Source organism: Lepisma saccharinum, chromosome 29 (genome assembly GCF_977018435.1).
Source record: "Lepisma saccharinum chromosome 29, izLepSacc3.1, whole genome shotgun sequence".
Lineage (NCBI taxonomy): Eukaryota > Metazoa > Arthropoda > Insecta > Zygentoma > Lepismatidae > Lepisma > Lepisma saccharinum.
The window spans coordinates 17,229,198-17,256,364 of record NC_139257.1 but is presented as its reverse complement, the minus strand read 5'-3'; the positions used below and the strand labels follow the sequence as shown (position 1 = coordinate 17,256,364).

At 41.2% G+C, this 27,167-nt stretch overlaps 1 protein-coding gene across 2 annotated transcripts in view; it reads left to right on the top strand.

Annotated features, from left to right (window-relative positions):
- Positions 1-27,167, top strand: part of LOC145981230 (sodium-coupled monocarboxylate transporter 1-like) — a 99,248-nt gene that overhangs the window by 39,433 nt on the left and 32,648 nt on the right. For both annotated transcript variants that reach the window (XM_083114376.1, XM_083114375.1), the window contains 5 exons: positions 1,363-1,503; positions 3,390-3,498; positions 12,158-12,267; positions 13,218-13,401; positions 15,690-15,776. In XM_083114376.1, the coding sequence (XP_082970502.1) occupies positions 1,363-1,503; positions 3,390-3,498; positions 12,158-12,267; positions 13,218-13,401; positions 15,690-15,776 (631 nt within the window). The remainder of the gene's footprint in view (positions 1-1,362; positions 1,504-3,389; positions 3,499-12,157; positions 12,268-13,217; positions 13,402-15,689; positions 15,777-27,167) is intronic.

Genomic DNA, 27,167 nt, shown 5'->3' with positions numbered 1-27,167 from the left:
CGTTTATCTAAGTACTTCCCCCCCCCAAACGAGTGTAACGGCAATGCCCCTGGCTGGCTACGGCCCTGGTGTTCGCAGTAGAACAGTGTGTTGTTTGACTCGAATCCTCAGCGTCGAACGTGACATGTTTCAGTCCTGCCCTATATCACTACCGTATATATACGTATATTGGTTATTTACGACATATACCTATGGATCCTGTGCCACGGAAAACCTATTTCAATGTGTGTGTGGGGGGGGGGGGGTTAGCAACATTCGTAAATCTCATTTCATTGGTGATGTGGCTTACGAAGCTTTGAGTTCCCTTTTTTAAGTAGTGAAAATCTATTGCAGTTGGCAACACTGCAGAACGGTGTGGGCCCGGTGCAGTTTCAACTCGAAGCAACTACGTCATGCAGAGGGAGGGGTCTGCAGTTGATGGAAAGAACGAACTGAGACCTACTAGGTATCGTAAGACTGCGGGTACCCGGCGGGTCTACAATGCCTGCCAGGAACGATCTGGGCAGGTGGGCATACAAGCTGCTCAAGCGAGGGTGTTGCGCAGGTTGCATGGCATTTCAGGAGCGATGTCTCGCGAACGGGTCTGCTCCAGGTCTTGTGCAGGCCTCTGTTCTCTATGCGGTCCGCGCACATTATATACCAGAGGCTTCTCTTGAACGCATGCGTCAATTGTGGGCAAAAGGACAGCTTGCTCTGTGACGACATTCATGAGCATTTCTACATTCTAATTTCTTCTTATAGGAGAAGAATTTATTTTACACGAGATCGCTCAACTAAGCTTATATTACATTTCTTGGATCTGAAGTGATAGAAAGTAATAATTCTTTTCCCACAATTGATGCATCCGTCACTTCAGATCCAAGAAATGTAATATAAGCTTCGTTCAGCGCTCTCCTGTAAAATAAATACTTCTCCTATATGAAGAAATTAAAATGTAGAAATGCTCATGAATGTCGTCGCAGACCAAGCTGTCCTTTTGCCCACAATTGACGCATGCACCGCATGCGTTCACGAGACTCCTGTGTTATATACAGAAGGTGCAGAAAAAGAGAGCATTAAATACAGGCATTTTATCAGCACCTTTTTGAAAACATTTTAAGAACCTTTTTTCCCTTTTTCCGACCATAATTTCGCACCTTAAAATACTTCCTCTGGTGATAATTTTTATGTGTTTTAATTGGGCTCCCCAATGGCGGTAGTGCTAACGCCGTCGCGTTATAATCAAAAGGTCCCGGGTTCGATACCAGGTTGAGGCACAGAGGACAAATATGTTCTGTAAAATGACTGTAACATTTAGGCAAATTGTAAGGTCGTGTAGGTACTTTGTTTAAGGTTTAAGATAATCTTGCTTCTCTTCTACAGTTTCGACCCAGACCCAACGACACGCCACACCTTCTGGACTGTTACCTTGGGCAATTACTTCAACTGGCTGGCCTCTTGCTCGGTGAACCAAGCGATGGTGCAGAGGTGCTTGGCCCTACCTACTTTCGCCAAGGCTAAAATGTTGGTGACTTTTCAGTTTTTCAGCTTCTGTTAAACTTAAGAGTGTGCGGAAAGGGTGGGTCTCTGGAGTTAAAAGAGAAAGTTGAAATCATAAAATATACGTGGTAGCTTTTATCATTAGCCCCATCCAGTTCGCTACACTTTTTGACTCTCTCTGCGTGCACCGTTTGCACTACGTTCTGGACCGGTGTAGCATGTGGTGTATGATCACGTGCGTGCTAACTAATCAAATGCAGGAGACAGGCATTTGTTGAATCTTCCTGAACTTGAACACACGCTTGGTTGAAGTGTCCCTTCATTAATTTCATCATATCACTCATTCTCATTGTCGCAATTAGCCAAAGAGGCAGAAAAGCCAAGTTAATTAAAACAAATGAATGGATCAAAATGTTCTCTCTTAACTGTAGAGGTTGTACTGAGATTATTATGAAAGAAAGTAGTAACCTGAGTGAATTTGTCTGGCTACTAAACTATTATGATTATGGCAAGGCATAAAATGACCTAAAATTTCTAAAAATGGCAGTGACCCAAAACGAGACATGCCGAGACGATATCGAGAACAATGAAAGTCAGTCTGTGGTGTAATACCGTGCGTCCATTTCGATCTGCAGCCGAGAGATCGGGAGAAGCGTGGCGGGCGGCACTGACGGAGATGCCGACATTTGCGGCCTGAAATGCCCGCTTATTTTTATGGACATATGCAGACATTTATATAAATATTGCAAAACGAGCACTAACCTGTGTTATAAGAGTATGGTTTTAATTTTAGTAGCTTAGTGACTGTATGTGCCGATGATTTTGACACGCCCACCTCTTGTGAAACACGGCGTAGAGGTTTGCTTGGAGAACGTTCTAACGCTGCACCAATATCATCGAGTTTTGCTTCGGTTAGAATCCGTCGTTTTTGCTTAGGTGTTTTAAAATTTAACGATACAGTTTCTCGTAATTTAAGGACAAGATGTCTAACCGTATCTCTGTGTGGAGTTGAAACGCATGGGAATTTCTGTACAAATTGCCTACACACGTCTCGACACGAGTCTGTTTTCATGTACGTGTCATACATAATAAACCTTTGTTTTAACGTGAACCTTGCGGCTGGCATTCCAATCGTCTCACTGACACGTCACACATACACACAACAATAACACAAACAAGTAACTGCAAGTAACCAAGAATAACACTCTTGCGCACAGTACGAAATTAACACGCTCATCTAGTCGCGAAGGAACAAAAAACTCGAGCTCGGAGATTTCGGATTGCAAGGAAGCTCACGAACACTATTGACTTTTAACGGTTTCTTCTATAGCGTAATCTTGATACAGTGTTGCACATTCAAAACCTCCAAACGATCCCCATCGGCACAAAACTCTTTCAAGGATATAAACTTAAGCAGGACGTTACTGGTCAAAACTATGATTAAAATGTTTTATTATCTGTGGCTCTTAACATCGTTTCTAAAGCGTATTTTTTTGTGTATATAAGAGCAGAACTTGGATGAATTACAGAAGAACTTTTGCGTGTTATAACACAGGTTAGTGATCGTTTTGCAATATTTATATAAATGTCTGCATATGTCTATAAAAATAAGCGGGCATTACAGGCCGCAAATGTCGGCATCTCCGTCAGCGCCGCCCGCCACGCTTCTCCCGATCTCTCGGCTGCAGATCGAAATGAACGCACGGTACTTACTGAATGCACGTTATAGGCCATTCACAAATGTCGTCGTGGGTATCGTTTACAATTGTTTCATGCATTTCACGTTTTTATCTAGAAAATTTGGGTCAAGGCGGTTTCAAAGAAGATTTTATAGTGGAGGATTATTCAAGTTTTGAAATGTACATGGTGATATTGCTGTATATAATTATTCTCTACTCCTTGTCTTTTAGTGCTGTGCTTAACTTAGCGATTGGCATCATGGTGATTGTGTCCATGAGCTGCTACACAGGACTTCTCATCTACGCCACCTACCACGACTGCGACCCTCTCGTAACTAAGGTAACTAGCATTAACCAGTGGTTAAGCAAATCACAGAATGGTGATAGCCACAACCGTGATCTATGAAACAGAATCACAACCGTGATACCTAAATCACAGTCACAACCGTGATCCCTAAATCAGTCAAAACAGTGATCCCTAAACCAGTCAAAACCGTGATCCCTAAACCAGTCACAACCGTGATCCCTAAATCACAGTCACAATCTTGATCCCTAAATCACAGTCACAACAGTGATCCTTAAATCACAGTCAAAACTGTGATCCTAAATCACAGTCAAACCCGTGATCCCTAAATCACAGTGACAACTGTGATCCCTAAATCACAGTCACAATCTTGATCCCGAAATCAGTCAAAACCGTGATCCCTAAACCAGTCAAAACCGTGATCCCTAAACCAGTCACAACCGTGATCCCTAAATCCCAGTCACAATCTTGATCCCTAAATCACAGTCACAACAGTGATCCTTAAATCACAGTCAAACCCGTGATCCCTAAATCACAGTCAAACCCGTGATCCCTAAATCACAGTCACAATCTTGATCCCTAAATCACTGTCACAACAGTGATCCTTAAATCACAGTCAACCCTGTGATCCCTAAATCACAGTCAAACCCGTGATCCCTAAATCATAGTGACAACCGTGATCCCTAAATCACAGTAACAACAAATGAACTGGCTAAGCGTGACGACACCAGAGCCAGTGTCCCGGATGTGTTTCCAAATAAACTTTCACCCGCGAAGACCCTATGCTTCGGCATTGCAAAATTATCAAAAAGGCGTGACTTTTTATTGCACTCACAGCAGTTAAGAAACAGAAAGGTAGTGGGTATTGTGTATCAATGTAAAGACTATATTCTGGAAAAACACCTGGATATTTTACTCATTCCTCAAGGATAAGGGGTTAGTGAAGAAATAACGTAAGAAAGTCGGGTAGTTTTTCAGGGAAAGCGTCAACAAGTTAGTAGATATAGGAACATCGATATAGTATTCGCACCGATACACAATAGGTATCAACACTATGTCCCCTATCTGCTGTCACCGTAACAACAGATCACCTTCTACGACCAGTTTTCACCACTTCATATTTATTTTAAATATGGGCTAAAACCAGTTTAAAGTGGACTTAGAACCAGGATTGCTAAACATCCAGGAACCTTAAATTCTAATGGGTTCTATTTGGTTTCGCTGCAGGAAAGGAACCTTTTTTCTCGCAAAATTTAAATTCCATTCAAGTTGCGTATTGTTTCATCCGAAAAAAACGTTCCTGGACAGCATTTAAATTCAGCAGTAAAAATTGTTCGTGGACTATATTTAAATTCAGCAGTAAAAATTGTTCGTGGACTATATTTAAATTCAGCAGGAAAAATTGTTCCTGGACTATATTTAAATTCAGCAGTAAAAATTGTTCGTGGACTATATTTAAATTCAGCAGGAAAAAATGTTCCTGGACTATATTTAAATTCAGCAGGAAAAATTGTTCCTAGACTATATTTAAATTCAGCAGGAAAAATTGTTCCTGGATTATACAGCGTGTCCACAAAAACACTCCTCGATTTTATTTAGTTATAAAATGAAAACTTTGAGGAATATTGTGTTCATTTTTTGGGTAAACGTGTAAAAACTCATAAAGTTTCATGTGATTGAATTTCATTACAGACACTCAATGTGTGCCCCACCTGTCACACGGCAAACATCTAGGCGATAATCGAGCTCATTCCAGACTCTGGAAAGCATATCGGGCGTGATTGGGTTTACAGCTTCTGTGATTCTGTCCTGCAGAATTTCAATGGATGCAGGTAGGGGAGGTACGAACACTATGTCTTTGATATACCCCCACAAGAAAAAATCGCAAACACTAAGGTCCGGTGACCTAGGAGGCCAGGGAAGAAACACCTGATCATGGCGTCCAGCACGACCTATCCATCTGTTTGGCAGGACCTAATTGAGAAAGTTACGGACGTTACGATGCCAGTGCGGTGGTGCCCCATCTTGTTGGAAAAGGTAGTCAGTCACCTACCTCAGTAAGTTGAGGCATCAACCAGTTTTGTAACACATCCAAGTAACTGTCGCCGGACACAGTTTCGCCTTCAAAGAATAAAGGACCATAAACTCTCTGTTCAGATATGGCACAAAACACATTACACTTAGGAGAATCACGTTGTATCTCCAGCGTGGCGTGGGGATTCTCCAATCCCCATATCCGCACATTGTGTCTGTTTACCTTACCATGCAGGTGGAAGGTTGCTTCATCACTGAAAATGATCTTCGACAGAAGATTGTCATCATTTTCCATTAACTGCTGGAGATCCGAACAGAACTGCTGTCGCTTTGGACGGTCTTCAGGTTTTAACTTCTGCACCAGTTGCAGTTTATATGGCTGAAAGTGCAAGCGTTTTCGTAACACCTTGCTAATCGTATTTTTTGGGATTTGTAGTTCAATACTCGCTCTGCGCACTGACGTTTTGGGGCTCCGAACAAAGGTTTCCCTCACACTCTCGACAACTTGCTGTGGGACTGTCGGTCGGCCAGAGTGCCCTTTCCGCTTGTCACAGATGCACCCTTCTTCGACGAAATCCTTGTACCACTTCAAAATGGACTTGTTCGAAGGTGGTTCCACACCAAATTTACGCCTGAACGAACGTTGAACAGACTCGACACTCTTTGTGGTGTGTAATTCTAACACACACCAACTTCGTTGCTGTTTTGAAAGCGCCATCTTGAATTTACTGTCCTCTAGCGGAAAAATGGGTCAATTTCACAACCTGTAGGGAATAAACAAAAATATTTTGAGTTACTACACCTTCTGACACCATACTTACAAACATATTGCAAAAAGTTTTCATTTTATAACCAAATAAAAATCTAGGAGTGTTTTTGTGGACACGCTGTATTTAAATTCAGCAGGATAAAAAGGTTCTTTACGGTCCAGGCTTGTTGATTTTCTCTCCTGGACCGGAATTGATTTTATTTAAAGGTCCTGGACCTTTAAGAACCCTGCTTAGAACAACAATGCAAACAAACAAACGATTCTGTTTCCCTCTCTTTTGTCCTCATGTGCGGAGTGCCTCTTTCTAACCTAAGCTTTTAACCTGAGTAAGGAGATTTCAGTTCTCAAACCCCCTTGTCGATTTCACTTCTGGCAAACTTCAAGTAAAGAATCATGACTAGCAGAATCTAAGAATAGCAGGGCAAATGGATACGCAGGATGGAATTAGTTTTCAAGTGTTTATTGTATTTTTCTTCCAGGGCTTAGGGCACTTGCAGGGGGCACAGAGGGGCAACTGCCTTCTCGATTTCAAACTTTATACAAAAAAAGGTACATTTCGTAAAATTTTCTTGCTCGCTTCGCTCGCAGACGATGTATCTCATATTCTTAATTCCAAGTTCAGAGCCATAGCTAGGAGGCGGTGGGAGTCAGCCCTGCGAGCCAAAACGATCTACATGAAAAAAAAAATGAAGGAGAATACCATGGCGCCTCATGAAATTATTTGCGCCCTATTAAATCAATATTGTTTTCAGTTTTCAAATATTTGGATCTAAGAATTTTCCTGCTCGCTTCGATCCCCATATGATTCTTTTCTGTAATGCATTTTAAATTACCCGAGAGAGAAGTAACGCCAGATATATACTTCAGATTGTTGCTGCTTAAATGCATGAACAATTCTTTTGAGGAAAAGGAGCTCCCACATTTGAGAGACAATTTGGAGGATGAATTTATCATGTAATGTATTTAAATTATATATATATATATATATATTAAAGAAACTTTGAATATGTACACAATTTATCTTTAATATGTTGCATACGTATTTTCTTATTTTACGTCGCTCCATGTTGCATATGTGTAAAATATATGTTGTATTGGGTTGGGAACTAAGTTCCCGCTGTTTTTTAAGGAAGGTGTTAAAAGGTTAGTTTTCAATAAACAGATACAAGTAGTTAATCAATAATGTATTCTCCTGTGTTGTTTACAACGTTTTGCCAATGTTCAACAAGGTTTTCAATACCTCGTCGGTAGAAATCACGTGGTTTAGACTCGAAAAAGTCATCCAACCAAGCTCTCAATTCTGCATCAGTATTGAACGAAACTCCCCGCATAGCATTTGAAAGATATCGAAAGGGGTGATAATCCGTTGGTGCCAAATCGGGAGAGTATGGTGGGTGTGGCAGCACTTCCCAACCATGAGCTTGAATGGCGTCCTTGGTCATATTGGCGATATGAGGGCGGGCGTTGTCGTGCAGCAAAAGAACACCATGCTGCCGATTCGGTCTTTTCTCTTGAATAGCCGTGTTGAGTCGTTCCATTTGTTGCACATAGAGTTCCGCGTTGATCGTTTGGTTCCTTTCAAGCAATTCGAAATGGAGAATCCCTTCCCAGTCCCACCATACGCACAACATCGTTTTACGCGGATGAAGTTCCTGTTTCGCGCGTGGGGTCGCTTGTTTCCCGGGGCTCAGCCATTCCTTACGCCGCTTCATATTCACGTAAAGGCACCATTTTTCATTGCCAGTAACGATTCGGTGAAGAAATCGTTCCTTGTGTCCATGGGTTGCACGGTGCCGAGCAAGCAAACCAGCGGAGATTGTGGCTCGTTGATTTTTGTTGGTGACACTTAAAGTGTGAGGCACCCATGCTCCACACTTCTGAACCTTTCCCATCGAGTGAAGATGCTTCTCTACAGTAGTGTGGGAGCAACCCATTGTCTCTGCCAGTTTCCTTGTTGTTTGACGCGGATTTTCATGCAACAGGTGGTTGAATCGCTCTTCATCGAACTCAACTGGACGGCCAGAACGAGATGCGTCTTTGAGGTCAAAATTTCCTTTTTTGAACTTCGCATACCAATCACGGGCGGTTCTTTCAGCTATAGCACCCACTCCATACACAGCACAAACGTTGCGAGCAGCTTCTGCGGCCTTAGAACCTTGATTAAAGGCAAAAAGGAGGAGGTGTCGAAAATGCTCATTCTTCTCAACTTGACATTCCATTTTAATAATCTGCAAATAACAAAAAAAATTGTCTTAGTAACAAAGAAACATAAATTTAGGTAGAACAATATATTCTCTTTTGCATGATGTACACCTTCGTGCCAAACGTATTTAATGTCATAGAGATTTTTCCAATTAAAAAAAACGGCGGGAACTTAGTTGCCAACCCAATACATGAAAATTATACGTGTCATATGTACAAAAAGAATAATGTTCGTCATGTATATTCTGTCTTTCAAAAATACAGTTTGTGTGCTTGTTTTCCATTATTAGCTACTATAAATTGAACTATTTTCCTGTAGTTTACGGTTATTACAAGCATAAGAAAACAGTTTTTTCTTTGTGACGTTTCAGGAGAACGTATTTAAATCGTTAAATGAATCATATCGTCGCATAAAATTCACTTGCGAACCCATGAATAACAATGTAATTTCTTTCCTTGATCTGCAAATTAAGACAACTGACTCAATAATTCAAACATCAGTCCATAGAAAAAAATTAGCGGGGGAAAAATACATCCATGCCAAATCAGAACATTCGCGTATAACAATGGATAACATATTTTTAAATTTTTTCCTGAGAGCACAAAGACTATGTTCTAATAATGAGGATATCAAAAATGAAGAAGAAAGGCTCTTTAATATAGCAAAAGAAAATGGCTTTCACACTACCAGAATAAACCAAATCAAAAAACAAGTTGCAAGAAAACTAAAGGAAAAGAGAAATACAGACAAAGATGAAAAATCTGTTGAAAAGAAATTTGTGTGCATTCCATTCCACAAGGGATTCTCACATAAAATTGCAAAAATTTTTAGAAGTTTTAATTTCAAAATTGTTTTTAAATCACCAAGAAGTTTGGAATGTACATTTAATGAATTCAAAATGAGAAACTCGCTACCAGATGTGGAAACCACAGGAATATATAATATAAGTTGTTCATGTTCAAAAGATTATGTGGGACAAACAGCAAGGAAAATGGCAATAAGATGGCACGAACATGATTTGGACATTATAAATCTAAACCCAAGAACAGGTTTGTCAACTCATATCATCGAAGAGAAGAATTTGATTAAAAAGAGAAGGGTTTTAAAAAGATTAACGGGAAACACAGAGTTGAATGTCTGGGAAGCCTCGTTCATTGCGGAAGAACACTGGAATAAATTAAATAATGAAAATGGTAATATAGATCCAGTGTGGAGTTTTCTTTTTCACAAATGGAGTAAGCCACCATCTTTAAAATTTAATGTAACAGAAAACATCAAGAGACTTTGTGAAAACAATGATGAATTTGAATTACCTGATGATATTTGGGATTCATAATTTAAAAAATAGACTGCTTTTTTCACAGTTAAGTTGCTATATTACAACAATGTAACATTGACAACATCCATTATATAACAGATTCTTTTTGTTTAAAAATTACTAACCATTGTTATAACTGTATCTTTAGTCAAAATGAAAATAAATGTCTGATGAAAGGAGCGTGTGTTCTCCTGAAACGTCACAAAGAAAAAACTGTTTTCTTATGCTTGTAATAACCGTAAACTACAGGAAAATAATTCTATCATGCAAGCAATGCGTACATACAAGAAAAACTATAAATTGAACGTGTTGGAAAAGTATTTCAAATCATTTGTTCAAACACAAATGCTATAGCACCAACTTCTACCCCCTTTTGCATGATTTACGACGATAATAACGTCTTTTATTAATGCTACTATTATTACTACCACTACCACCACTATATTACTATTATTATTATTGGCACATTTGTCCTGGTACTTGACCCTCCTTTCCAGATAAAAATTTGTGGTTTCGCCTCTGCTCACAAAGAACACTCATGCCCAGACTCGAACCTGGAACCCCTGGCTTCGTAGTGTGTTATGTAACCATCCCACCATGGGGGTCGGTTAGTGAAAGATGTAGGACAGCTTACTGGCTCAAATTAACATCAAACACGATGAAAATGTGATAGTGTTTCACATTTATTATTTCGGTTGTAAAGCGATAAAATTTGTAGTTTGATACGGGTTACACTAAGCATGTCATGGAGTGTTGTAAATACCTTGGTATCAATTTCAAATCTTTTGAATCATTTCTCTATGCAAACTCATCAAATATGATAAGCAACATAGGTGTGTTACGATATCCATTTTATAAAGGAAAAGTTAAGTTTTAACTCTGTTTGCATGATATCGTTTCCATAGCATGTTATATATTTATCTCACAATTTTAAACGCCAGTAAAAATAAATTATATTTGCAACTGCGAAGGTTACAATGGGATTGCATACATTAAGGACAGAAGATGCTATATTTCGATTGCTTGTAACATCGAAAGAAGAATTAGACGAGCAAATAGTCACTGAGAGAAGTTGCTTGCCTTGATGTCCTGTACACACTGTGAAAGTTGTCGGTGGCGCCACCCTGTGAATATAGGTTCAAGAAAATGACAAGTACAAAAAGGCTGCAGTGAAATAAATACGATTGAATATCTCTCAAATTATATTCTATTTTTTTCTTATATTTATAATATTACATTGTTTATGTAGCAGACGTTGTCTCTTAAAGTACCTCAGACACAACCTCATTTTTTGACAAATAATTATGTAAACTCTTCTGCTATGGAGTTGATTCTCCTAATTTTATTAATAAATCTTAAGCCATTCTGTGATTGGCAGAAATCCGTATCAGCATAATAAAGACTGATATTTGGGGTTTGTACGCTTCTGTTTAAAAAGTGGTGGTGATAAGCGACCCAGAGACCTTGTGCCGCGGGGATGGGGTATGGCGAAGGAGACCCCTTGTATCGTTTGGTTTCGTACCATAGTCATTAAGGAACATCTTTTTCAAACGTAAAGATGATTCAAAATTTCCCTCTTTGAAACTTACTATGAAATATTAAAGATGACACTATCATCCAGGAAGTCATCGATCAATCAAGGGACGCCTATTTGTTTGTTGGGTGTCAAACACATGTGTTTCAACAATAATACAATTCAGACAATATTTTGCAAAAATGGTTAACGTAACCAGTAGACAAACATTGTCTGTAGTGTGGTGGACCCATGTTTTAATGTTTAAGGAAGTACAAGAAATGTATTAAAATTTTTACACAATTCATCAAAATGTAGATAATATGTAACCATTATTATTTAATTAATTCGATTTTTGATGCATAACACAACACAATGGTGTTGGATTATCGTTAGATTCCTTTGTGTGTAAAAATCTTGCATACTAGAAACTAAGAGGGAATTATTATGAAGCACGATTTATAAAGAACTTCCTTAATCAGTTCTGCAGAGAAGCCCAAAGCTGTTGGTACATATTAACATTATTGACTTGTAAATATAGAGTAGATACAGTCCCGATTAGCCTATTTACGTTAAACTTTATCTTTGTATTCTTTGGTAGTTCGAAAGGTCATCATCGTAATATTGTTATTTGATGTTGTTCGAACTTTTTTTGTTCATTGGAGTTTCAAGATATCATCCCTTTCATGTTACTTAACACTTTTGGAGGAGGGGGCAAGTGCCGATTTGTACCCTGCAATATTTGCCAATGCAATACAATATATTAAAAAATTGCCCCCCCTAGAATTGACCTCGCCCCCCCCCCCCTACACTAAGAAATCCTGGCTACGGGCCTGATCTTCATCATCTTCTTTTCAGTCTATAACGAAATCCGACCAGTTGTTGCCTTACTTTGTAATGGATGTCGCTAGCTACATTCCTGGTCTCCCAGGCATGTTCGTTGCGGGCGTGTTCAGTGCTGCCCTCAGGTGAGTAAAGTTACAATTATAACTAGCGGTGTATCCGCACTAAAAATCGCAATACATAGAAATCGTTGGGCAGTAATCTTACGTTGAGTCACATTTTAATATCACCGAAAACGTTATTTAAGGCATCTTTTCACCTCCATTGGTATATGCTGTATGCAAGGCTAGTATGACATTTTTTCTGCGTAAGCAAAACTCAGTCAGAAATACAGACATGGAAGATACAAACCCCATTTTATAATTAGCCTAGAAATCCTTTAGTAAGTTAATAAGATTACTATTAGCCTATTCCTCAATTAATTGGTACTAGCCGACTGATCGGTTTAGTGAATAGTTGCTACTATAAAACGTTCCTAACGATTTCTTGGAAATTTTGTTCGTTTACAAAAGTTGAATTTTATCTGAGAATTATTGTTATTATAAAAAGCAGTTACACTTTATGATTTTCTCATTTATACAGAATTAACCTCTAGGATTTTTTGTTTTTAGATTTACATGATTTGTCGCAAGCTTGATCTTTTTAGAGCGTAATATTGCTGTCGATGAAAAGCGGACTGTAACGTAATGTAACGTAAAGTTCACAAGTATGTTATAATGTATAATCTCACCCGTCGAGTAACAGTCCCCAAGGAGACTCGAATCTGCGCGCGTCCTGTAGCCAGAGAGGCTAATCGAGACTGGACCTACAGTTTAAAGTGAGATCCGAACCAGTATATGCCTCCACCGGGTATCGAACCCAGGACCTCTTAATTTCAAGGCGGCGACGCAACCACTGTACCATCGGGACGTATCTAGTAATATGTACTATGTTATCTAATCTAGGGAGTACGGAAACGTCTGGAACACCCTGTATAAGTCATCATTTTCTCTTATTAATTAAACATGCATTTACTTGACTGCTTTCGAATGCATTAACTTTTGTCTATTTTGTATGTCCTGGTTGCCTCATGTAGCTCCATGTCCACCGGCCTGAACTCCATGACCGGTGTCATCATGGAGGACTTTCTGCGGCCGGTGCTTCGGAAGCCAATCACAGAGGCCCAGGCCAGCTTCTTCATGAAGGTGATTGTCGTCGTGGTGGGGGTCATTTGCGTCGGGGCTGTTTTCCTCGTGGAAAAGCTAGGGGCCATTCTACAGGTAAGCTCTCCTTCGGAACCTCAATTAGTGACATTGCAATATTCCTACTTAACCATTTTCGCTTTTGTAATAGCTTGAGTTTTGTTTACAAGCCCACTCAGTACTCGAAGTGAGGGGGGATGGTATCCTACCAGCTAGAAACTTGTCATCATGTTAAACCGCAAGAGCATCCCTCAGCTAACCCCAAGGCTCGACCAAACATTCCCCGAGCTAACATTTTCCACTTGGAGCGCTGGTCCACTTTATACACAGAAAGGCTAATCGGTTCTTGACCTACAGTTTAAAGTGGGATCCGAACCACTACATGCCTCCATCGGGTATCGGAGCCCGGGAACCCATCTTAGTAATAGTGAATAGGCTTTCATATTTTGAATTCGTATCGTGCATTTGAGGGGGGCTGCAGGCTTCCTCAGTCCCCATTTCGTAAGGCCGGCTTTAGACGAAGGCATTTCCTTTAAGATTTTTGCTATCGTAAATGCTTCCAAAAATATTATAGAAGATAGTACTTTACACGGAAACATTTCATGGAGCATTTCGGTTAATTTTTGCGATTACAATATATAATATATACAGCATGAAAGGCACGTCGAGTTACATGGTCTATGGTTAGTGCACGGTGTTTACATTTGAAACAACTAAAATATTCTTCCATTCGTGTACAGTAAACGTTGTAAAGTATGTATTTATTCAGCGCCATTCTTCTCTACCTAAAACCATTTAATACGAAGCGATATTCCTCTCGGGAGAATAGTTATCGTCTTTTAAAAATGTGAAGTGATACGCTGTTTACATCTCACGCGGCCGCCATTATAACTGCACTCGTGACCTAGAGCTCGCCTCTGATTGGTTACGCTACGAAAAATGATTCGGACCGAGCCTATCCTTGAGAAATGCCATGAAATATGCCATGGCATCTGAAATACCATAACATTTCTCACTTTACACGGTAGCTTTTTGGTCATGGCATAAATGTTAAGAAAAATGCTAAAGGAAATGCTCTCGTCTACAGCGGGATTAACTCTCTTGCGACCATACATATCTACATTTGTGTTTTGCCTCTATGCAAACAGGGAAGTAAATGCATCAGTTGAAACAAAAATGCATGAAGTTTGTAGCCCAGACCAGATGTCTAAGTGCATCAGTGAGAAAGATGCAGGCAGGTGCATAAAAAAACGCATCAATGTGGAAAGAAACACTCATTTGAATCATATGATGTATTTTGGCGTTAATTTTACAATCGATATACAAAAATGCATGACACTGTAAACTGATTCTTGGCAAACGCCAAAATACAAACATTAGTGCATCAATCCATGCATGGGCGTATATATAGATCACGTAAGGGGGCGTTCAATTTGTGGTATGATTAGGGTTGCTTTATTTCATAAGTGAAAATCCAGGACACTGCTGACCTGAAGTTTGTTGGGGAGCCGGGGGGTGGGGGTTGACCCGACAGAGTTGTGTGTAGTCACGAAGTGACGCTACTTAGTATTCACACTTTACTGTTCATCTTGTGTCAAACAGCTTGAGAATATTACGAAGTTCACTGGTTTTCTTGGACTGGGTTTTTAAAAACGTAATTCCTTTAAGACTCGAAGGGGACAAAATATAACTGATTGGCAGTCCCAATGTAGTTTCTTATTGCAGAAATTCCGAAACTACGAGGAAATTGCAGACATTTGGTCTCTAGTCCAATCTGATGTGTGGAATTAAGTAATTTCCTTCCCATCCATATTGTCTCAAATTTAGGAAAATAAAGTAAGTACAAATAAATTTTTATGAACAAGCGGATAGAACAGGTAATCTGGTAATTTTACTGAACCAAAAGGGAGGAGAGGTTAGGATCCGTTGAACTCCCCTTTAAATACGCCCATGAATCCATGCGTTTCTGGTTCAAATAAATTTGATGAATTTCGTTTTCTGCATGGATACATCATCGTGGTTGTAGAATATAGTTACAGGAAACTGAGATTGTTGCAAGTATTTCAGAATGTTGTGTATGGTATGGTAAGGTAAAAGTTGAGGCACAGAAACACTGTTAAACATTTAAATCCGATCCAAGAAATGCATTTACAAGTTGCAAGGAAGGCTCGCTTCGTTTTAATCACCAGGAACACGGTTAACGGAACCTTTATCTACCCTTGGCCTCAAGACTCATTTAACATTCATGTTTACAGACATAACACACAATATAACGAAACATTAACAATGGAAATGTCGGTTATTCAAATATTACATGCCTAAAAATCAAAGTGGAAAATGATAAACAATTGCTTTTAAAATTTCAGGTTGGCAAGAGTCTGGCTGGAATAACGGCAGGCCCTCTTTTGGGACTATTTTCTCTTGGGATGTTCTTTCCATGGGCCAATCCACTGGTAAGAGAATAAATTATATTTTGACTTATATGCTAGTGCTTATTTGTCTTGCATTGTCACAGAATTAAGAACACATCAGTTGCTAATTGTTGAGATGATAATGAGAGGTAAGAGTAAGGGTGTAAAGTTTATAAAAATTCACCTAAATCAAAGTTACTTGACTATCCCGCTTAATCAGACACGAGATTACTAATTGCATTATTATGTAGAATGTGTGTGTTGGTGCAAGGCGAATGAGTCAATTAAACAGGCTGAACGATTATTGGATGAGTAAATGCAGACTCGATAATCAGGGCTTACGTACATTTAATTTCGCGTTCTAGCTGCACAATAACCAAATTATGGCACTGAATTAAAATTTGAAAACAAAAAACATTATGAGCTGCTCTATGGATTAATATACGTAGTTCTTTTGCTATTCATGACTGAAATGCGTATCTCGCTGATGGCGCAGTGGTAGCGTCGCCGCATTGTAATCAAGGGTTGCCGGGTTCGATACCCGGTAGAGGCACATAGTGGTTCGGATCCCACTTTAAACTGTAGGTCCAGTCCCGATTAGCCTCACTGCGCATAAAGTGGACTTAAAACACCAACGCAATCAATCGATGACTGAAATGTGGTCAATAATTTGTGACCGTTTTGTACAATTGAAGTTTGTTTCTACGAGTATAGGTATATACCGTGTGTTCATTTCGATCTGCAGCCGAGAGATCGGGAGAAGCGTGGCGGGCGGCGCTGACGGAGATGCCGACATTTGCGGCCTGTAATGCCCGCTTATTTTTATTGACCTATGCAGACATTTATATAAATATTGCAAAACCAGCACTAACCTGTGTTATAACACGCAAAAGTTCTTCTGTAATTCATCCAAGTTCTGTCGTTATATACACAAATAAATACGCTTTAGAAATGATGTTAAGAGCCACAGATAATAAACATTTTAATCATAGTTTTGACCAGTAACGTCCTGCTTAAGTTTATATCCTTGGAAGAGTTTTGTGTCGATGGGGATCGTTTGGAGGTTTCGAATGTGCAACACTGTATCAAGATTACGCTGCAGACGAAACCGTTAAAAGTCAGTGGTGTTCGTGAGCTTCCGAAATCTCAGAGCTCGAGTTTTTTGTACCTTCGCGATTAGATGAAGACAGAGCTGTGAATTTAGTGGCGAGCAGATGTAAACCAAGAACGTGTTAATTTCGAACTGTTCGCAAGAGTGTTATTCTTGGTTACTTGCCGTTACTTGTTTGTGTTAGTGCAGTGTGTATGTGTGTTGTGTCAGTGAGACGATTGGAATGACAGCCGCAAGGTTCACGTTAGAACAAATAATTTTTATGTATGACACTTACGTGAAAACAGACTCGTGTCGAGACGTGTGTAGGCAATTTCTACAGAAATTCCCAGGTGTTTCACCTCCACATAGAGATACGGTTAGACGTCTTGTCCTTAAATTACGAGAAAATTGGATCGTTAAATTTTAAAATACCTAAGCAAAAACGAGTGATTCTAATCGAAGCAAAACTCGATGAAATTGGTGCAGCGTTAGAACGTTCTCCAAACAAACCTCTACGCCGAGTTTCCAGGAGATGGGCGTGTCAAAATCATCAGCACATACAGCCACTAAGCTACTAAAATTAAAACTGTACCCTTATAACACAGGTTAGTGCCCGTTTTGCAATATTTATATAAATGTCTGCATATGTCCATAAAAATAAGCAGGCATTACAGGCCGCAAATGTCGGCATCTCCGCCAGCGCCGCCCGCCACGCTTCGCCCGATCTCTCGGCTGCAGATCGAAATGAACGCACGGTATATAAGTAGAGTAAATATGTACTTCTGACGACAACTCTGATTTCTTGACTAAACGACCACAAAAAGTTGAAAAACTCACTTTCCCCCCCCGTTCCGCGCCTCATTTATTACGCTGACGACGTTTCACGGGCGCAAAAAGGCAGTGATGAGTGAAAGATGAGCTCTCATCCCCTCATCCTCTCATCTTTCTCATTCTCTTTTTATTCTCTCATCTTCCTCTCATCCTCCTCTCATCCTCCCATCTTTCTCTTATTCTCTCATTTTTTTATTTTCTTATTTTCTTATTTTTTGAAAGATGAGTGCATCTTATCGTAATTTTCCAAGTCTGGGACCAAATGTTTATATATCACGACCTACGTAAACCTCTTTTCTCATTCTCTCATTCTCTCATTCTCTCATTCTCTTATTTTTTGAAGGATGAGTGCACTTTATCGTAATTTTCCAAGTTTGGGACCAAATGTTTATATATTGTGATCTTCGTAAACCTCTCTTCTCATCCTCTTATTCTCTCATTCTCTCATTCTCTCATTCTCTCTACCTTTAGAATATTGTCGTCAATATTAGAGATGAAGTTGGAGTGCTGGAATCAACGGGGCCAAATGTTTATATATGGTGATCTTCGTAAACTTTTCTCTCGGGGGGGAAAGATGTGGCATATACACATGCGCGCGCTCTCATCTTCTCATTTTCTTATTCTCTCATTCTCTTATTTTTGAAAGATGAGTGTATTTTATCGTAATTTTCCAAGTCCGGGACCAAATGTTTATGTATTGCGAGCTACGTAAACCTCTCTTCTCATCTTCTCATCTTCTCATTTTGAAAAATGAGTGCACCTTATCGTAATTTTCCAAGTCCGGAGCCAAATGTTTATATATATCGTGACCTTCGTAAACCTCTCCTCTCATTCTTTTATTTTTGAAAGATGAGTGTATTTTATCGTAATTTTCCAAGTCCGGGACCAAATGTTTATGTATTGCGACCTACGTAAACCTCTCTCTCGGGGAGGGAACGATGTGCCACACACATACGTGCGCGCGCTTATATATTGTAACACAAACAAACAAACAAATAATAATTGTTGTTTTTTAGAATGCCTGGCCCCTATAACCTCGCCAGGGTGCGTGGTGCCCAACCAAAAATGTAAAAGTTTTCTAATGGCTGCGGTTATAGATTACCGCACCTCTGTAGAGTTTCACGTGTTTTTTTTTTTCCCCCAAACTTCCATGAAACCCTACAGAGGACCTCCGTAATGCATGCAACGTGTACTAACGACTCTAGTGTTATTTGATGTTGTGATATTTTTTGGATATAGAGTTTTATTATAAGATAGATAAAAATGATTATGTTTATTATAATATTTTCTTGATGAAGATGGAGAATGTATGTGTGTGTGTTACAAATAAAGTTGCATGCTTATTTTCTAGCGTGTGTGTATATGTTTTTGATGTTTCGACAGCATCTGAAACGATAAAAAAGAAATTTTATTGTTAATTTTCACGTGTAAAAACAACAACAAATTTTTTTGTGCAAATTTTCTGATTGTCTCGTGCTATAGTGCAAAAAGATATTGTAGCTGATAGCTAATGAAATTGAGATTTGTAACTGATCTGAACTAGTGAAATTCGTATTGTGCCATTGTAACTGATTGTGCTAGTGCAGAAAATTTCTTATTGTGCAAGAAAAGATGTTAAAAAACTTGTTAAAACTGCTCTGTGACCCTCTCATTCTTCACGTCGTAGGCGAAGGACTTCTCTGCAATCAGGATGACACTGCATAGGGTATCCTCGGGCAAGGCATCGTGGAACTCGCAGACGACCTTGATGTTGGTTCGATCGTTGACCACCACCTGCTTTCTCTTAGATGTGTTGATGACGGTCATGGGTCTCCGTGCTTTGAATTCGCTGGGCGTGTAGTACATGTCCACACTTCCCTCGGTCACGCGTTTGTAAGCCGAAAACGCTTCGTAAAGTTTGAGGTAATCGTTTTTGGTCACGTCAAGATTGTAATTCTCGCGCGGGAACACTTCATTGCGTCCATTCTTCAGATAAACGTTCTTGATCTTGCAGTCGTCGAATTTGCTGGAATCTTTTTCCTGATTTTTGTCCCTCCCGGTCTGAAAGAGCACCACGACGAAATCTGGCATGTCGAACTGTATGTTGTTGAACTGCGTCGTCACGTCGAATTCCATGTGACTTCCCGACGCCATCTTCTGCACGCACTGGTAACCGTGAAAGTGAATCAACACCTGCGGACTTTTCAAGATCTCCGCTTTGTACTTGAGGGCGTAGTTCGTTTCGTATTCCACCACCGGCATTCTCAATTCCATGCTCCGGATGACGCATTTCGCCGCTTCGGGTAAAGTGTTGGCTATCGGCGTGGTGCCGTCCGGACCCAAAGTAGCGTATCGCATCAGTGCGTCGTTGTCGTTGGCCGCTCTTCGAAACGTGACTCTCAGTCCTCCCTTCCACATGATCTCCTTGTAATCGGAGAAGAATCCCGGAAGCAGACGCATGGGAAAGAGCACCGTGTGACTTCTCGTCGATATTTTGGTCCCGGCTTCGAATCCTCCCGCTTGATAGTATGCTGCGTCCGTTTTGGATAATTTCAAAGTTCCCACTGCTGTCGACGTGATGCCTGGATAATCTATTCTGTCGATGACGGTGTTGTGTTTCCTCACCTCCACCTGCGAGAACAGGTGAGGCACGAAGTTGTCTACGAGTATCAAGTTTGCTGCTGCGGGAAACGTGTCTCCGCTTTCTTTCTTCACCACGTCGAATTGAAGGTAGAGGTCCGCTCTGTGAGGATGAATGAACCCATCGCCTACGTCCACGTCGTATTCGATCTCCCTGTTCGCCTCGTTGAGATTGGCGAACGTGCGACGGTTGGGAGGGAAAGATTGCAATTCGTAACTTTCGATTTGCTCCATTTTACATGTATGGTTATTTATTATACGTTGATCTCCACGATGGCCGTCGTAGTGGCACCTGCGAAATCTACCACGTCTCCTTTCTCGTTCGTCACCACCAACTCTATGTCGTCTATGCGGTTGCGACATACTGGAAAATAGATCGGCGAAGAGGGCGTGTAGATGATCGGTTCCATGAACTCGGAACTTGGTTTGAAAGTGGCTATGATTCCCGTCTGCTTGTGACTTCCTAACAATCCGTCCGAGGATTTCGTGATCATACCTTCTGCCACGTTGCAGTGTACGTTCAGAGTCTCTATGGCCAAAAATTTAGGAATGTTTGTTGCCACGTGCTTGATGCCAGCTTCGAGTTTTGTGTTGTTCTCGAAACCTAAAAGTTCTCCTATGGTGCCCAGGTCCACGGTCTCCGTCGCCGACAGGATTTCCACTCTGTGCGTGACCGAATTTTGAGAAAGGTACGTGCCTTTGGGTAACTGAGCTTGCAAAGTGGAAAGATTGTATTGTCCTGGCGTGACGACGATGTGTTCGCTTCCGACGCTAATTTTGTTGTTGTGCTGCGTAACATTAGGTATGAGGTACATGCTGTAGAATGCACGCAGAGCCACGGATTTAGGATAGACAATGTCGTCGTGCAGCGTGAGTTTCAAGATTGAAGATTCGCTCGTGAGGTGGAACACGCCCATCCTAGTGATGCTGTTTGAGGTTCCACAATACTTTCTGGAAATCCTCGATCGTAGGGTTATTTATTTTAGAGAGAAACGCGAGCACGGAGAGGCAGAGATGACCGCAGTTCACGTCTCCGAAATCTTGAATGCGTTCGTCGTTGTAGTATATGGAGGTTTTGCTCGTTTTCAGATAATGAACTAAATTTGTAGGTGGAACGCCTCCGAAAGAATCGAAAACGAATGCTTTATCATCATTTTTGTGGTAACATATCCAATGCGTGCCTGGATTTTCTTGACCGTCCAAGTTGACTACTCCGCATTCTCTTCTTTTGACGCTTGAAGGTAACGAGTCGGACATAAAAACTCCTCTGAAGTGTTTGATTCGTAACGGTTCGATCAGAGATTCAATGTCTCGGTTGGTGAGTGCTTCTGTTTCTTTTTTTTATATTTCTTCAAAGCATCGAGGTTGCTTTTTTGTTTTTTGGTTATACCTTTCCCCTTCTTCTCCATGGCCAGGTTGTGACGTTTCTGTTCTTCCAATTCCGCCTTGTTCTTCTTCGAGTCGATGACGGTTTTCGCAATGGCGGCACTTCCGCCGGCCAAACTTCCAACGGCCCCCAATGCTGCCAGGATGGCCGGGATGCTGAATATGAAACCTCCGATCTTTTGCTGTTTCCGCGAACGCTGCAACCTTTTCAATTGAGGTGTGCTGAGCAGCAATTTCATTCCATGTCCTTTCGACAAGCAAGAACGTTTCTTCTCGCATTGTTTCTTGGTGAGTAACCCATCGAGGGTACCTAGATTTTTTAGATTGGAGTATGGTATCTGGTACACGACACCCTTGGGCTTCATGTTGATGCTCTATGTGTTATTTTCACGGTATGTTATTTATATATATATTCTGAGATTTTTTCTTGTGTAGTTTTTTACGGTATGTTATTTATATATTTTCAAGGCCTCGCAGTCGTTACACAAATTCTATAACGTGCTTTGTTTTCTTGCCAAAAAGTTCCTTTGTCCCCTTGTACACGATTCGAGTTTTGTTCTCGATTAAAATAGATAGCTTCTCATCCGATAACATGTTAGCGTATCGATCTGGTAAAAATAGACTGTATTGTGCGTTGAGCAACAGGCGTACCTTAGGACCATACTGGGTAGAAACGATTGAACCGGAAGTTATCGTGTAAGATTTGTCGACTTCCAATTCCCGAATTTTTACATACTCGACTGACAAATTTAGCATTTGTTTTAATGCCTGGAGATCACTCATTTTTTCAGTTGTCATATCGAAGAAGAGAAAAATTTCAGTGTGTGTGTTAGAGAAATTTAATTGTTTTTTTTTTCACGATGTGTGTTATTTATATATCAAGTTTTTTGACACGTATATATATTATTATTTTTTTAACAGAGGAAGAAAGTTCGTGCTTCGGAAAACGCGAGGATGTGCGTAGTGATATCTTCCTTCTCCTGCATGGACTTGTACCAATCATCAGTATACTGTCTTCTTCCCTGCATCGCCTCGTACAGTTCGTCCGACCTATCGTCCAATTTTTCCCCTGCAGCCGAAAGCAGAATGTTGAGATCACCGCACCTCAGGCCGCTGATCTCCCGAAGAAGGTCCTTGAGAACCATTTCACAAGGGATGCGAAATTCCGGCATTGTTCTTGCCATGATTAGAAGTTTATTAACATCTCCGTTTACTATCTTTTTGAATATTTTAGATAATAGCTCGGGTGGCAAATTAGTTATGTAATCCATGTTGTTTTTTTTTACGGTATGTTATTTATATACCCCACCCCAATTTTTGTTTCGTGTTCATGGCGATGGTGGTGCCTAGTGCGGCGACCCGTTCACCCAGCGATGCGTCTCTGCTCACGAACCTTTCGAAAGCTGCGTGCTCTAACTTTCTGTCTGCTTCGTGACGTGCGTCCAGATCCGTCTGTGTGGTGTTGTAAGCGATGTCGTGATCTTTGCATGCCGCGTCCAACGGATTCACACCCTTGTCTCCTCTCTCCAATCTTTTCTCGAGTTTGGTACCCGGTCCGCAGTACTGGTAGCCAGGTAGATGCATCTCGAAAGGTAACTTGTTGATGATGTCGTTCACAAGCCCCTTTCCTTCGGCCACGTTCCAAAATTTAGGAGGCAGCGTGTTGATGATTTTGATGAGGTAACCTATGCCCTTGTCGTCGTTCACGATGAAGTTGGAAAGTTTCGTGCTGATCATGTCCACGATGCCAACCTTCTCGTTGTAGAAATTACGGTTGCCTGCATTCTCCTCGCCGGCTATCACCAACAATCGGTCCACGAGTTTCCTAACGTCGTCCACCCAAACGAATTCTTTGGGTAACGTGTTGTAGCGTTTGACCCCGCTGCCTGTTTTGACCTGGTTCCAAATCGGTTTGATGAGATTCCTGTACTTCTCGCCGCTGCTTGATTTCACCCTATTCTGCGAGGCGTCGTTGTTCTGGTACAAGGCATCCGTCATGATCAGAATTTCCTTGTAACTCTGGTAATCTTCGTCGGTATAATCTTTCGGCTGCTTTTTGGCAACAAGTTCCCACAGTCCCACCGTACCCGGATACCTGTTCCAACTATCCTTTTCGCCTAAATTGACTTTAATGTCGTTGCCTTCGAAGGTTACCTTCGATTTCCCAATCTTCCACACCACACCGCCACCTTCGCTGGTTTCCATGCTGGGATACAATCCGAACACTTCATCCTTGTCGAATTTCCCTGTACTCAGGTAGTCTCGTGCCAAAGGTCCCAACTCGATTTTATCCGAAGACGACGACGTGCTGCCTATGGCTCGACGTCGTGCCGGTGCATCCTTCAGTTCGAACGGCGTCGAAGGAATGCTTGAAATAGGCGTGGGTACGGCATAACTTTTAGCTGCGAGTGGCACGAGTTCATTAATCAAATTTTTATTTTGTTCCGTGACACTTTTAATTTCTTTACCTAGACCGCTGATGGCATCGATCACAGGTTGATCCTGACGTTTCTTCTCTTCGTAGAATCCGCGATTCTCGGATTTCCAACCTTTGAAGCGTTTCGCGAGGTAATCGCGAAGCTTGAGATTTTCGTCTTCAATTTTTCGTTTCCTCATGACGTTATTTATATACGTCGTTTCTCACAACGTTGCAACGTTTAGAAAGTCGTTGATTTTGTTTCTGTATTTTCCGTCGTTGGGTTTCCTCGTCATGTCGATCGTCACGAATCCGAAATCGTCACCGTTCCAGCAAGAAGAGCAGCCTTCCGAAAATTGATTGTAGTTCATGTCCCCGCCTACGTAGTCATCGTACGCATGCTTGAGGTTGGTGTGATCTTGACGAAACAAACATATGAAATTAGCATTGTCGCGTACTAACTGTTTTGGAATTTTGGAAAACGTTTGAGCTAGGTAAAAGCAATCCATTCCTTTGTGACGACCTTGCGTGAAAAAGTTGCGAATTTCATTTTGATTTTCCAGGATGGCGTCGTCGAACACAACAACTGAATTTTCACGACAATCGTCAAGTGGTTTTATTTCCGAGGCGAACGTTGCAATGTCCAGACCATCGTACAGTTTCATCAGTTGCTGGTATTTGGATTGCTCCAAACTTTTCGAGAACACGTACAGATGCCTGTTCTTCCAATCTAACCAATTCGGTGCGAGGAGAAAATTGTCCACGAGCAGTGTTGTTTTCCCACACCCCGAAGGACCTACGATCAGACAGCGGATGCTGTCGGGAAGCAATTCGCCGTTCTTTTTCTTCCTTCCACTTTCCGAATTAGGTAAACGTTTCACAACATTCCACGTACTCATAGAATCACTTTGTTTGAATCGATCCAACTTGTTTCCGGAAGTCCCAGCCATTTCACCAAAAGTTTGTTGCCTCTCTTGCGCAAAACTTTTTCAATAAGGTACGTGTCGGGGTATTTAGTTTTAGAGAGTTCCTCTTCATAGAAGCGCCCCAATAAAATTTCACCGCCACTGTCCTTTATTATATACGTGTGACGGTTCCCGGGTAGAACTCGAACCACGGTAAAAAGTTCAGTACTCCAGTTTCGTGTGAAACCCCTGTCAAACGTTCGCTTCAATTTACTAATCCTCACCTGTTCTCCAATTTTGTATTTAGCCTTTTTTGTCGTGGGCGTGTATTTTGGACAGTAAACGCTAGAAATTAAACGTTGCTCATCAGACTTGGTAACGTCAGCTGGCTTCATGCCTATCGTTGCGTGCCGTGTGTGATTATAGTCGTTAACAAGTTCCGGAAGAATAGTGACCCACTTGTAGCTTCCCTGAAGCGTGAAGCGTGACCACATGCGCGATTTCAGAGTGCGATTGAATCTTTCCACGATGCTGGCCTTGACGTCACTGAAGGTCGAGTAATGTTGAACGTTGTGTTTCCGAATAAACTTTTGGAATACGGCATTGTAAAATTCCTTCCCTTTGTCCGTGTGCAGAAACCGTGGTTGTCTGCCGCCGCTTTCGCGAAAAATTGTCTTGAATGCTTCCGTGACGCATGTCCCCGTTTTCGCCTTCAAAGGTAGAGCCCATGCGAATTTCGAAAACGTGTCTATGACGGTGAGGAGGTACTTGTTGGCCTTGTTCAATTTATGTACGTTTTTTAACTTGCCGCTACTCATCTCCACGAGGTCACTTTCCCAGAGGTCGTCGATTCCCTTGGTTACCACAGCCAAACGTTTGTAGTTGCGGCGTGCAGGTTTATGCAATTCTTGGACGATGGCTTGCCTAGACATTTTTTATTATTTTTTTAGAGATTACGTTTCAAAAGAAGCACCAGCGTGATGGGATTCAAAGAGGGTGGCACTTCGCTCGTGTTTTGAATGATCAGCTTATCGCCGGCACTCACGTCGAAAACAGTAAGATCTTCGTCTTCGTGTATTTCATATATGTTGCGCGTTTCGTTCCAACGCGCCAGAGGAATGTTTCCTGCTTTCTGGACACCACGATTCGATATCAAAGTCATGGTGGGAACGCTAGCTTTTCTGCCGTGAGACCAGTACGAAAATTCGTTTATCTGAATCGTGCCATCGAGGAGAAACTTGTAGTACGGATGATAAGGATGCAACATGTACAGTTTGTTACCTTCGACGAAGGTGGAGATTCTCTGTTGATTGGGTACGCTGTTGATTTCGATGGCTTGCAGAGAATGCAGTTTAGCGAATTTAGTATCGATGCTAACGAGGTTGCTGTGAAGCTGACCCAGTGTGTTTTGTACGGGCACCAAATGCTCAACTATGGTATCCGTTACGGTAGAAAATGACGGTTTGATTTTCACTTCCACGTTCAACTGCTTGTAGCTTTCGTTGAGTTCTTGCAACTTGGCACCGAAAGAGGCCAGTGTTGATTCCTGCGTTGATTCCAGCACTCCAACTTGATCTCTGATGTTGACCACAATGTTCTGAAGGTTCTCAATTTGATTCAATTTCGAGCTCTTCTCGGTAAGATCGTTCACGATGATTCGCATCTCTGTAAACTGCGTGTGAAGGTCGGCGACGCTCTGCGAAGTGGGTAGCGTCGACACCAGCGAAGCAAGTTCGTCTCGAATCTCTTCCACATTCGCCGTTTCCGTTTCCAGTCGTTTCAGCATACGTGATATGTTCCTTTTCAAAGCGTGTAATTCTTTGGAGGTAGGGAGATTGGCCACTTTACTCTCGAGATCGCTCAACGAACTTTTGATGTCACTCGAATCGGATAGTGCCGTCACCGCCGTTTTCAATTTTTCCAAATCTTCGCTCGAAGGCACGCTTGTTCGTAACGATTCCAAGTCACCCTGTATGTTGTCCAGTACGTGATGAAAATGAGGAAGATTGGATTCGACGTTCAAATTTTCCAAATATTGGATCTTCTGCTGAACTGTGCTTAACCTGTCCTGAATACTCGTCAACACACTTGCTTCAGCGTGAATATTTTTAATTTCTTCGTTGATCAACTCCAGAGACGCCTGAAGCGTAGCAATGGTGGTTTGAATGTGTTCGAAATCTTGA